The sequence below is a fragment of the Rutilus rutilus genome (genome assembly GCF_951802725.1).
Source record: "Rutilus rutilus genome assembly, chromosome: 15".
Classification (NCBI taxonomy): Eukaryota; Metazoa; Chordata; class Actinopteri; order Cypriniformes; family Leuciscidae; genus Rutilus; species Rutilus rutilus.
Genome location: NC_140220.1, coordinates 7,952,854 through 7,967,427, shown reverse-complemented (window position 1 = coordinate 7,967,427; position 14,574 = coordinate 7,952,854). Strand labels below are relative to the sequence as shown.

The 14,574-nt window shown below is 37.6% G+C and overlaps 1 protein-coding gene across 4 annotated transcripts in view; it reads left to right on the top strand.

The window, feature by feature from the left end:
- The window catches only part of fam184ab (family with sequence similarity 184 member Ab), a 133,583-nt gene that overhangs the window by 96,282 nt on the left and 22,727 nt on the right, over positions 1-14,574 (top strand). For all 4 annotated transcript variants that reach the window (XM_084431786.1, XM_084431787.1, XM_084431788.1 and 1 more), the window contains exons 13-14: positions 1,304-1,431; positions 13,357-13,541. In XM_084431786.1, the coding sequence (XP_084287912.1) occupies positions 1,304-1,431; positions 13,357-13,541 (313 nt within the window). The remainder of the gene's footprint in view (positions 1-1,303; positions 1,432-13,356; positions 13,542-14,574) is intronic.

The window sequence follows — 14,574 nt, the reverse complement described above, 5'->3', positions numbered from 1 at the left end:
CTGCTGTAAAAACTCTACAGAACCTGTTTTATTATTTACTCTAGTTCAAATGCAATCTTTAGCAATGAATGTCTGTACTGTCATTTTGCAAGTGATGAAATCAGATCCATTTGCAGAGACAATATCTGTAATATCTATATAGGTTACCATAGTAATGACTTGCATGTCAGCAAAAGACTAGCTCGCACGATGAAAAAAAAGGGCAAAGAGCTAAATATTTTCCTACTGCTTATAGAAATTCAAACTGAAATGCCTGTTTAGACTTTTCTAAGCTGGCATCAATATGTGATCAGGTTGAATCAATATGTCAACGTATTCTTTTTTCATTATACAACTCTTTCTCACAAAGCATGTAAATTGTTAACTTACATTTTCACAAGAGAAGTGTTATTTAAAAAAACCTGTTTATAAAGAACAGCAACATTGGATGGTTTTTTTTTGTTCTCACTTTATTCTTTTATTTAATTTTTTCGCTGTTCAAGCTACAAATAACTAAACTGATTTGAGTCAGATAGACCAAAAGAAAATGCATTTTGGGAGACTTGGTTTGTCAAAAATTTTAGGAAATTATAAATATATTAAAGGTTTTTGTGACCAACTCAAATGGCAAATCTGGAAATATGATGAGGTCCAACATTGAATGATCTCCAAAGTTCAAATTAAAATGTAATGTATTGTATTAAACTGGATTAAAGTTGCTTCAACTTATGCTCATCTTGCTCAAAAACTCACAAAAATATGCCACACATATATTCCATATATCTGTCATGATGGAGTTTCTGGAAGCTGGGGAAACTAAAACTAAAATAATAAATAATTTAGTAAATATTAAAATTTTGCATCATTTTGTCAGAAGATATTTAGGCTGCAGAATCATGAGACAATTAGGTTTCCTTATTCACCTGGTGCCATGTGTGTTCATAATTTAGCATTTTGTTGGTAATGTTAATAATTGTTTGATTTAAAGTACATTTGTATTTGCTTTGTTCACTAAGCAGTGCTGGAACTAGATGTCCAATATAAAATCTGAGTCCTGAAGAGATCTACAGCTCTAATTATAGCTCAATCTCATTGAAATACGGTATAATTGGAAGAAACTGGAAAGCAGCGTAATGAGAGAGTGCAGAAAGGAAATTGCAGGTGGGGGAATTAGTGTCACTTCCATTTCCACCTGTGCTTTAGGGAAAGTTGGAGATGAATGATGTTTAATTCAGCTCCAGACAGCAGTTCATCTCCCTGGAATAGTCTTGTTTTTCATTCCCTGTGTCTCTCTCTCTCTCTCTTTCTCTTGTTCTCCTCTCAGCATCACTGCGTTCAGAGCTGAACCATCTCCACGCATCAGCCATTGAACACATGCGTCAGACCCATCAACAGGAAACAGCGGCTGCCAAACAGGAACTGGAGAAAGCTTTGGAGCAGAGCAGAGTACAGGTAAACCTCCACCACAGCAGGGTTATTATATTTCATATAAGTTTACGTTGATTTTTTTTGCACACGGTTTATTATTGCGGTGTCATCAATTTTAGATTTACATGCCCATAAATGTCACATATTTAGTTTTCAGTTTTAGCAGAAAAAGCACTGCTTACGCAAATGTAAAATAACGTGATCAGTCAAACATTAAACAGCGTATAAATCAAAACTGCCTAACGTTACTGAATGAAATGTCGACCCAGGAAGGGTTAACGACTGAAGCTTTGGGGGTGTTAATGAACTCCATCCACTCCATCTATGTTTTGATCATCGTTCTGAACCTGATCCGGAAGTAGTCTTTGACAAAAAAATTTGATTTTCTCTGCTTTTTGTTTAAAATGTTGCTTTTTTTATTAAACTCACCACCTTCAAGCTTTGATTTAAAAAAAAAGGATGCAGGAAGCTAGAAGAATTGTGTTTAAAATGGAAAGAATTACAGTACAGTTAAAGGCATATTTCAAGTAAAAACAAATACCTAAATAGGAATATAATAGTATACTTAAAGTGCAATAATAATATATAAATAGTTAACTATAAGTATGATGTTATGTTCACTTAATGAAAACTTACAAGTATAATTGCAGTATAAAACTACTAATAGTTTACTGAGAGTACACTTCAAAGTTTCATAAACAAAAAAATGTGCTAAAAGTATTTGACTAGGGAACTCTCAGTATATGTATAAATTTACTTGTAGCATAGTTGCAATACAAATGAAAAACTTAGTTGTATACTCAGTTGTATACTACTGTTACACTGAAAGTTTACTAAAAAGTGGGCCAATTTTGTCCCAAGTAGTATTGAAACATTACACTTACAAGTATACTTCTAGTACATTGGTATTAGTATACTTACTACATAAAGTATACTTAAAAATATACTTTAACTTCACTAAAGTATACTCTCCTGTTAAAAAAATGGGGGCATTAATGATTAATGTCTTTTTTTTAAATCGTACTTTTGAACGGTAGTTCAATACATGTCTTTTTTATAATCGTATTTATTTTTTTCGCATTATAGTACACGTTTTAAAGTTTCTTCACATTTTAAAGCTTTTTTAAAGTAATTATTATTATTATTATTATTATTATTATTATTATTATTATTATTAAGTATTGCTAGTTTTCATTAATTTCGATGTAGACTGTGTCCTAGCTTCTCCGTCAGGGTATTCCCATCATTCTCCCACCGTCTCCTACAGTCCTATTGTTTCCTAATGGAGACAGTGACTAACAGTAAGTTCAGCAAGTGAATGCCTTTCCAAGAAAGGACAAATCAATAGCGTTCTGCCAACTATTGGCTGCTATGAAAGAAAAGGGCCTTGATAAATCCTCTTGTCATCTGGCTTCATGTATAAGAGGACAGTTAAACAAAAGAAACGCTGACAGAATTGTTGGCCAAACAACTGAAAGGTTGTGCAGCTTGAGTCTTAAATGCAGGCCTCATGGGAAAAACGTGTCCATGAAACACACATACACACAGAATCAAACTACAATGTGCTTTTGCATCTCTGTGATGGCCCATGATTAGAGTAAATGCCAAAGACAACCAAAAATTCATTCTTTTTACACAATTTCACGTTTAATTCAATGTGCCCCCAGGTGAATTTTGTGAGCATGACAGTAGCTATGTTTCCATCCACCTGTTTTTATGCACATTTTAGGATATTGCATAAAAAAAAAAACGCTAGATGGAAACGCCAAGATACGCAAGTTCTAAAAAATGTGCAACAAAGAACTCTTGATTTTGCCTCAGTCGAGGATTTGATTGGATAAGTGGACTAACCAGCGGACCAATCACATCGCACAGCATCTCAGATGTTGGTTTGGTCGTTCTGAAATGCCTAGGCCAAAGTCTGTCATCAAAATGATTTAGTATAATGACTTTATGATGGAAGATAAAAATAGCCTCAGTGGCATCCCCGATTGCACCAACTTCCATTCTTATGACATATATTTTGTGCCAATTTCCCAGGAAGTGACGATTTTGTTAGAACACATTGGATGGATACGGTGCTTTATTTGCAAATGTTTTCTGCAATATTCCAGTTTTGCACATTAAATTCACAACTTTGGATGGAAACATAACTAATGTCCCAGGCCTTTATTTTAGTAGCACCATATCAATACTAATTATGCTTTTCGAATATTTTCGAATATAACACTGAAATTGTAGCTGAGGCCTGGAAGAGTTTGGTTCGTGTTGTCGACATGAACCATTTCTGTGCTGCGAAAACAAGTCCACTTTGCATGCGCTTCCAAAGGATGAAGACTCGACTCTAATTGATACAGTAAAACCGATGCCATTGTTACTGTTCGTGTCACTGTGTATCAAGCGCTGAGGAAGCCTTCAGAGCTGAAATTCAGATATGGTAATGGCCGTTTCGTTTCCGGCACGCGCTGTAAGCGGTTGACCAATCACAACAGACTGGGACATTTGACCAATCAGAGCAGAGTAGGCTCGCGGAAAGGAGGGGTTTAGAGAGACCGAATCTTCGAACGAACCATTTTCAGATTCTTTGATAAATGAGTTGATGTGCAATGTATATTATAATAAAATGAAAGTGTTTTTTGACCTCGGATGCATGTAAACCTGTTGTAGTAGACTTCCAAAACAAAACTAGGAACCTTTAAAATCACTTAATACCCCTATTAAGCGATTTTAAAGGTTCAAGTTTAATTCTCCTGCTCCTGGGGCTCAAATCTGTGTCGTGAGAACTTGCCTAATGTCCCTCAGACAATAACAGAGGTCAAAGGGCAAATTCAGTGTGATCTTTGCTAAAGAGAGGCTGCAAACTCAGATAAAACAGCATCAGTGCTGTTGAGCTCTCTCAGGAGTTGAACGAACTCATGCCGTCGGGAAGGAATCTATTTTTGCTAAGCATTCACTAAGCGTTTCTAGCCACAGTGCTTCATACATCATCCAGGAATAACAAATGAGCGTACATGGAAAACACAGATGCACGTTTCTTGGGTCAAATATTTGTGAAATGTTTGTGTCTTGTGAGATTAGAATTGTTTCATGTGCATCTACAATCAAACTGTGCAGTGGTCTCAGGGACACAGTTGACTTTGTTGTGTTCATGTTTCTGTAATGCCCTCACGTACACTCAGTAACATCCCTGACATCATAAGGCTGGGGAAAAAATGCTTAACCTTCCCCCAAGACTCCTGCTGATCCCACTAGTTATGACAGCAGAGGCAGATGTGTCATGAAAGAGCCGTGAGAAACATGGCTGAGTTTATGTTTTCTAGTTGAAATCATTCAACATAAGGTGTAAACATTGCTTTGTCAGTTCTTTTAAAATATGTACTGGATGTGATAGCGTCTAAATAAACTGGTTAAATGATTTAACCGGACTATTTTATTTTATTGACTCTGTCACACAAAGGTTTTTGTTTTTTTTTTTGCAATTTTCCACCGGACAAAATTGCGATTGTTAACTCATGATTTCTGTTCTGTCTGTGCGCACCAATCTTGCACTTCTATCTACTCCTCAACCAGACCACCTAGAGACTTCGGGTTTTCGGCATTATGTTAAGGAAGGTCTAATCTCGGGAACGCACAAAAAAAATCCAGGAAAAGATTTACTATCTCTTAGTGTTGTGATCCCATGACGTCAGAAAATTGCGCTAAAACACTCACTGAGTTTTTATTACTTGTTTGACTTGATGCACCGATGGATGGATGGATAGATAGATAGATGGATAGATAGATAAATGGATAGATAGATGGATGGATGGATGGATGGATGGATAGATAGATAGATAGATAGATAGATAGATAGATAGATAGATAGATAGATAGATAGATAGATAGATAGATAGATAGATAGATAGATAGATAGATAGATAGATGGATGGATAGATGGATAGATGGATAGATAGATAGATAGATAGATAGATAGATAGATAGAGATTTTCAATGTTTTTTATGTTCAATAAGAAATGGCAAGCACGCTCAGCATATTGAAATGTGTTAAAAGTTTGAAGTTGGTAACAGAGACTCTGTGGGGGTTTTCAAGAATCACTTTGCTCATACTGCATAACAGAAATTCTCTTCTCCCAAACACTCTCTCCATTTTTGTCTTATTGTTAATTGTTTCCCAGTGAGAGTCCAGTTTTGCCTGGTTTAATGAGCTGTGTAAGATTAGCTGGCCAAAGCCACAATACAAAGAATTGAGTTTTACCACGATAGCGATCGGCACGGCTACTTCACACCTCATTGTCTCCTAGCAGACTCTTGTGTGTTCGGCTACCGGCTTGAGATCAGTTTTAACCCCTGGCCATTAACATGCGAGTTTCATAACTCGATTCTGAGTCTTACAAGTGAGCACCAAGGTCATGTATACCTAGTGCGTGGTGTGGGAGCTCTCATGCTTTATGACAGCATTATAAATAGTTTTGTTCATATCCATTAAAGGTGAATAGTACAAACCTAATCGTTTCATCCGCATGGTCTTTTGGCAGCTCTGCAAGTGGCCCAACGGCTCCCAGGGGTCTGGTTCCTCTGAACGAGTGCCTGCGTTCACAAGACACAGTATTAATTAAAGCCTGTGCTGCTCAGGGCTTCTACAGCGCGAATCTCTTGGCCGATGGATAACCATTAACGCTCTCTTACACGGGTCACCACTTTTTTGACAGCGCTGATTTGCACTCAGTAATAAACATGCGTGTATGAGGAATGAGAGAAAGAGGAATCAAACGCTCCCCGGCAAGGCACTTACTGTAGGCAGACATCTCTGACTATCGATTGCTTTTGCCTGGCACAATAATGGAATGTATTTGAATTATCTTCATTTGAGTTTTTTGTATTTATTATTCTTTGCAATTTATTTAATTAGTCAAATTCCATGTAATTCATTTGATTACAATAGTTTTAAGATTACAAGGCACTTAACAGCATTTGTTCTATTAGACCTGTCATTGACTAAAAATGCACTAAAAGTCATTTTGAATAAAAGTCTGTTTCCACCTAAAAAAAAGGTAAAGTAATAATAAAATAAAAAGGTAAGGTTACTATGCATAACTGTCAATAATTGTCTCACAATTGCAACTTTATTTTATGTAAATTCTAATTTGTATGGCATGAATTGATTTAATATCTCACAGTATGACTTTATATCTTCCAGTGTGACTTAATATTAAACAATTATGATATTATTTCTCATAATTATGACTTCCTTTTTTTACCTAGAGTGACTTAATATCGCACTGTTTTGTGTATTATTCTCATAATAGTTTTATGATATTTTTCTCTCACAATTTAACTTAATATTTCTCATAATTGAAATGTTATCTCCAAAAGTGACCTATTATCTAATTATGATATTATAACTCATAATTGTGACTTTTTATGTTCCACAATATGAGTGTTTTAGACTGAAACAGGTTACTATATAAAGGTGTCTCTTACGTAACATAAATAACTCTTCTCTAATTCGATCATGAGTGGTTGAATAAAGCTACTAACTTGCGCCACCGTGAGCTCTTATCAACCAACCCCCTCCCCCCCTCACCCACCGCATCTCTCTAATATGACCTGTGCTGTTCCCCCTCGGTCGAGAAGCTTTTGATCAGCATAACACTGAAATCCAGCCTCTCTCAGGGCTTTTTTTTGGGGTGCTATGCCCAGGAGAGCACATCTCCACACATCCTCCCAGACACCTGCTAATCAGCCTCCTCTCAACTGTCTGCATGCCTCTTGGCTTTGGCCAACATTAATGATGCTTATCATGCACGTTGAAGTACTCCTCCAGGGAGACATTTATAGTACCTCTGTCTTTGATGGAAAAGGTTAAAGATGTTAACTTCAGCCCTCGCAAATTATACCCTTTCAACTTCAGGGATAAGAGCTGAAAGAGCTCTTTCTGTACGGTTGAATGAGCACTGGACTTTTAAAGCCACGTCTCTTTAGGAAAAGGTACACCTGCTGATGTCAGATGACTGTTCGTCCAGGTTTAGCTCTGTCATGACAGGTGTGACATTTTCTGAGGGTCTTTCAAGAGAGGTTTAGAGAGCTTCGAGGTAAATTTTGACCTGGTGCTCAGGCCGCTGTTGAACGCGGTGTTCTTCCTTGCACTCTTCAAACACTGTGTGATTATGTGCGTTCAAAATCTACAATCAATTATTCAGATAAAGCTGGTTTCATATGCAGTCAGATTATGCAACAATATACCCTGCCTTTTATCCATGTGTTTTGACCTCAGTCCAGGCAAATTTGCCATTTAAGAATAAAAGATAAAAATCAAAATTTTAGTATTACAAAAGCAGGTTGTTACCATAATGACAAAGCATAAATGTAATTTACATTTAGATTTTTGTTGCTTATATTAGAGCAGAATAGATAACAGAGAAACAATATCATTGGAATCACTCTCGAAATGATTTTTTCCAGCTGATGAATGATAAAAACATTGATTGGCATTTAGAATCTATTCTGCACTAAGAGCTCGAGCATTTAAAGCAGAAGACGACAAAACTGCAGCTAGTGCTCAGAATAAACAGAAGTTCTGTATCGTCCTCTGGTGTGGATGCTAGTATAGTTCTCTTTATAGTTTTTGTTGGTTTGAACAGTCCTTAAGACTGCGTTTTTGGTACCTGACTGTGCAAATTTCGTAGTCAGGGCATTGATAAGGTAGCCTGGAAAACCAGACCTAAATCTAAAAGATGAATGGTCTGGCGTCGCCTAATGAAAATCGGCCAGCTCGATGGGCGGCACCAAGCATGCTTTTGAAAATCTCACTGCACGCAATTGGATAACACTACGACCTATCACAACAATAAACCCCATACGCTTAGCTACCAGCGGAGCTAACTGGTAGATTATACTCTTACCGTATCCGGTCGGCAAAACAGCAAAAACGTCCTTCTTGCAAAGGAACGATTCGAGCGGCGTCTTCTGTTCCTGTTTTAGATAAAAAGCCAAGTCTAACACCGGTTCGTAAGCAGCGCATATTTTTTTCGGCGCCCATGTTAACAGATTAGAGCATTCACACCGCACGCAGAGGCGGCGTAGCAGGAGCAGCAGTGCCGCGATAGTTTCGGCGCCCAGTCTATTTTTGCTGCGCCGCTTACGCTGAATTAAAGTGACAATACATTGATCATGGCCAAAATACACCGCAGTTTTACCCAAAAAGTGCATTGATGATATCTATTGTGTTTTAAACAGTCAATCAAATGACCAACAGCAATTTAAAAAGAAAACAAATGTCCAAAAACAAACTTGTTGCCCGAACAATAAAAACAAAGATGAACCAAAAGTTATATAAATGAAATTATTAATAAAATAAGCTTCTTGACAAGTCTTTTCTCTTAAATGTATTTGAAAACGAAATAAAGCAATGCCAACTTACCCATTATAGAGTACTCTGTCTGTACACAAACGCTGCTAGTGTGAAAGCAAAACGCTGCTTACGCTCTGCTAACGCGTGCTGTGTACCGGCGTAACTCTTTCATTGTAGCGGCCAAAGCCGTTTCAAACAACTGGTATTCATCCATAGGCATCTTGCAATGTTTACTAATGACTTCGACGTCACAGCGCTGTCGTCATCTGTTTAGCTCGCCTCTGGCCCGCCTATATCAGATAATCCGGTGTGATTGGTGCAGCTCAGATCGAGGGGCATATTTAATGAGCATCATTACTGGACACCAGAGTAACTCGCTGAGCAAATTCAACTTGTGCTCTCGCGAGAACTCTGGATTACCAGGGTATTGATAAGGTGTCTGGATGGTTGCTAGGTGGCCCAGTTGAAAAGAGTCTACCCTCAAGTCGAGTGTGAGAGAAAGTGAGAGAGAGTATTGGTCTGAGAGCATGAGCACGAGGAGAACCGGACCGCTGTGTTCTCCAGGCGCTGCTCCTGTGGTCTGCTGGAGTCAGGCTTGAGTTAGTGTAAATGGAAATGTCACAGGCGCAGACCCCCTGACAGCTCTGCTCCAGCACATTAACGTCACACATAAAGATGGCTTGGTTTTTCCCCAACACACACCTGAGTCTCAGCACATGAGTGTTATAGTCAGGGGTGCACATAACTTTTTTGGTGTGGTTCTCTAGGGAGCACATGGAGATGCTGCTTGGTACTCAAACTTTACGTGGCACACTTATCCGTCATCACTTTTCTCCTCTCTACTCTCCTCACTATAACACTATTTGTTCACTGTAGAAATTAAATATAGGTTCATCTTTGTTATGGCTGTATTTTTTTATTTTTATTAACATTAATGACACAGACAACAACAGGAATATTAGGCTGCTGTCACTAAGACCGAATGCACGGACCGAATATACTGACACACATCCGGTTTCTTTCTCAACTGGTCACTTATGGCAACTGTGATCTGTTGCACCCCTATTAACAACTAATAATTAATGAACCCACTTATCATCATGATAGCTATCTTACCAGACATGGAGAAATATCCTACTCCAGTAAGTAAACGTGTCCTTGTCCCCAAAAATGTTGCCACTCTAAAGCGCGTCCCTCCAGTTATGTGCACCCCTGGTTATAGTTCAGAGATTGTTAGAGACTTAGCTAATACAATGACAGCAGAAAGAGCAAATGTTTTGTTGACATGCTGTTGGTGTACAGCAGGGCTCAGTATCTTCTTTCTTTTAGGGGCCGGACTGTCCAGATCTTAACGTTCATTGTAGGACTACCTCATGAATCCAAAAAAAGTGGAACAAGTACAATGCACTTTTCTTGTCTGTGAATTTATGGTTATTGGACTGCTCTGAAGCATAATATCATTGCTGAGGGAGACATGGGCAGAGCGAGAGAAACAGAGCTTGGCAAAGACTCAAGTGTTTTACTATTTGGACAGATTTTCTTAGAAGTGTACGTGCTGTTTTATGCTTCATTCTCAAGATGAACCATCTGTTGTGGTTTGGAGATATCAAGAAATGCTCTTTCAGGGTATTTCACGGTCATCTGGAGTGGTTGGTATATTTGTATGTAAGTGAGTATACATTAGAAATATTTTTTATGCCTGGAATAAACATAAATGTTTGCCATTTATTACATTTTCTGCTGACATTGGCATCCTTTATCATATAATTTGGCCCCGGAAGGAAGCCCCTCTGGGCCACAGGTTTTCTTTGCCACACACACTGATACCGTTAGTAAGCTAATTGTTGTGTGAAATGATATTTACAGACATTCAAAGTTGGATGAGCAGATTGTAATTTGATTAAGCAAGAGCCATTAACCACATTAAAGCGGAAATTGGCTCAGTTGTATTATCCAGGACGATTTCTTCTACTTCCTGTGAACGAGGCATTTAAAAGTCAAAGTGTCAGTGGAGTGGAAAATTGCCTGAGACAAGCGGCATCTAATTAATCTAACCCGGGTTGTACTGGAGTCTGACGTATATGGCTGTGTCTTAACATTACAGTGTAGAGATTGCCTATGTCGCAATCTCTATGAATACAATACATTTTGTTGAATTTTAATGCTTAAAGCATTAGAGTCACAAATGTGATGTTTTGTGAAGTGATAACTATTAAATAAGTTTGATAATTTGTTATCTAACAGAACCTATAGCTAGTTTTAAATGCAAATGTATTTGTCCTAAAAGGACCATGTAAAGTTTTGAATGTTTGGTTCAGGAAATGTGCTACCAGGATGGTGTGTCCATTAAAACACAGGGGTCCAGTACTCAGTCCATACTCATTTTATTGCAACAGATCATAGAGTTTTATGGTTTCTATAAACAAATAAACAACAAGCAGAATCTTAAATACAATTGAACTTCAACTAATAAATCAGACATCACAATCCAATCATAAACAATTCAAATTCAGAATAGTAAGAACACTGAAATATAAGAATCATAATCACATACAACATTTCAGAACTAGACAAACAAACTCAAGAATTAACATCATAAACAAATCAAAGATCACAAACTTACATTTTCAGGAACACATCAACTCTACAAAAGCTCTCATGGTGAGAGAAAGAAAGGACAGTCTGCTTCCATTGAATGTTGCACACATAGATATCATATATAAAGGCTAGATGTCTCGTGCGCGCTGCTGGCCAATGGAGGTCGACGTCCGCACGTGGCGGCCATCTTGCCACAGTGTGCTCGCTCACTGTTTAATGGTGCAAATACTTTAAAATAACCATAACTTGCTCAATTTTCTACCGATTTTCAAACGGTTTGGTTTGTTATAAACGTCAGAGATGTAGTTATGAGACTACATTCATACACTGCATACATATGAAAAATTATAACATACATGTTCAAGCATTCGGAATTATAGCCACATTAATAACGTTTGTAAGAAACCAAACCGTTTGTAAATCCGTCAATATTTCAGCGAGATATGAGGATTTGTGTGCATGTTGATCATTCACCTTAATGCACAGAGCACTGAGACAAGATGGCCGAACGGTGATGCCGGAAGTGACTGCACCATAAGACATCTAGCGTTTATATATGATATCTATGGTTGCACACACCAAACTCTAGTAATCATTAAGTGCACCTGAGGAGAATTAGCTCCTCCCATGACAGGCTACGTCATGTGATCCCTAGAATTCTCAACAGGGATAGTTCACCAAAAAATAAAAAATTGTCATCATTTACTCACCCTTATATTGTTCCAAACCTGTATGAGTTTTTGAACACAAAAGAAGATATTTTAAAGAATGGAAAACCAGGAAACCAGACAGTTGACGGTAGCTATTGACTTCCAGTATATTTTTTGTACTATGAAAGTCAAAGGCTACCGTCAACTGTTTGATTACCAACATTATTTAAAATATATTTTTTGTGTTTAACAGAAGAAAGAAACTCATACATGTTTGGAACAACTTGAGGGTGAGTAAATGATGACAAAATAAACATTTTTGGGTGAACTATCTCTTTACAATGGATTTTGACCCTTTTTTTTTGGAAAGTGCTGTATATAAAGTTAGGTTCATGCATGTATGTGGAAAGTGTCTCGGTTTGTCGGTGCAATCAAAAAAATTGCTTATAATGGATGCCATATCGTGGAAAACATCTTTTTAGTATTCTGTAAAATCAGGTTGAATATATTACTACAGAATGTTTAGCCAATCATAACATTATGTCATTTGCATATAGGAACCTTAACAGTAAGTAACAAAACACCCTGTGTTTAATTGTAAAGGTCAGAGAGAAGGCAAAAAATCATGTGGAATTAAACTACGAACTTTGAAAAAAACTTCTTCTTTTTTAAACTCGTTTTCGAAATTGTTTTATTTGTTTGTTTGTTTGTTTGTTTGTTTTCTTACTGTGAAATGATGAGTGCTGAGACTGGTGGTATTTTGTTATATTCAGTGTCTTATTCAAAGTCATAAATCTTCTCAGTGCTCTGAGAAGTATTTCTGCAATATTTTCCTGACTCATTTTAAAACAGATGACTCAATTCTTACAGAGCATGTCACCAGAAACATTATATTTTTTGCCATTTAAAATAAAAAGTAACAAAATACTTAAAGTTGACGAAGGTTGTTTTTCAGTAACTTCAGAACTCAAGGCCCATTAGCTTCTGACGTCCCTCAAGAGATGAAACTGTACTGCTAAAACCTCCATGCAATGCTGTAGATCTGCTGGCGGCTCCCACCTTTTATTTATTCATAACAAAACTATTCATGTATTGGATAAGGAAGGAGAAACAGAGAGAAGTGCCATCAATATTAGATCCCCACATAGTCTCAAGTGCGAAGTGAAAATAGCATCCGCGGGAACCCCATGTGTGTCTGAATTCAGATGTTTCTGGAAGAGCCTTCACCACAGATGAGGCCTTCACACAATCCACACTCTTACATAACATAACACATCATGGCATTCTCAAGTAAGGACAATCTGGCTTTTATCGTGGCCTCGGTTGACCTTGAATGCCCGTGTTTTTCAGGAACGCGAGCTACTGAGTCGCATCTCAGATCTGCAGGATGAGGTCAGTCGCAGGAAGAAGCACATTGCGGATCTGGACCACGAGATCCACACCCTGAACGAGAACATCAGCACTTTGACCAAGGAGCTGGAACTCAAGGGCAAAGAGGTTTTGAAGATCCGTAGCGAGGCCAATCAGCAGATCAGGTGAGTCTTTGATTAGGGATGAGTGCATTTCACCTCACGTCTCTATGCATGGGGTCGTCCTTCACTCTTAAAGTCCCCCTGTAGTCAATAATTTTATCCCTTAAAACTCCTCTTTGATCACCAAAATGACATATTTAAAAAAAAGATTCCTTGAAAAAAAAATCTTCATGCCTTAAAATAGCTTGAATGTAACTCTACACCCTTGCCTCATTTAGTATACACGTTTCTATGAATATACACATTAGCCCCGCCTCCACTCACTCACACCAGCTCAGAGATCCACTCGTTGACGATCACAGGTTGACCTGATTGGTTACTAGGTAGTTTGTGACAGAGATGTTCACAAGTCTTTCATCTGGAGTCTTTTGTCACGAGTCTCGAGTCATTTCATGCCTTTCGATTTTTCTCAAACTCAAAAATCCTATTATTTGGTCTTTTCATCATCTGTTTTGTTTGTAATAAAGGTCCTAAGATTTAAGGGATAATGTAAATCCAGCTTGTTACTTTGTAATCTATTACAATGTATAAAACAATCGTCCTGGCATCAAGACAAGTAGGCTAGTTATTTTCAATACAATCGCTAAGTGGACGCAAGATGGCTCCAGGTGCGGTTTGTTATACAGCCGCGTTATTATTGACGAAAGTCATTATCTGTACGCATGCTGATTGCGATATTTTAAGATATGCGCTTTAAGTAATAAATGGATTAGCATCCTTCTCTCTCCTCTTTCATAGACATACATTAAGAGAGAGAAGGGCTGCATATACTATGAAAACAATAAAAGTAAAACACAGTGCTTTAGGTTTAAAGGCTAGATTTTATTTGTTAATGTTTCAACAGGCTTGCAATCCAAAGGAGCCATGCAGATACACCATAGTATAATGTGACTAATCTTTTTGGATGCGATTTTTCATCAAATTTGATGTTGTCATTAAAGGTTCTTTAATTGTTTTCCCACATTCTTTGCATCTAGCCAATTTGACATGCTGATAAACCCAAATGAAAGAACATTTGGCACGGCTTCTCCCGTCA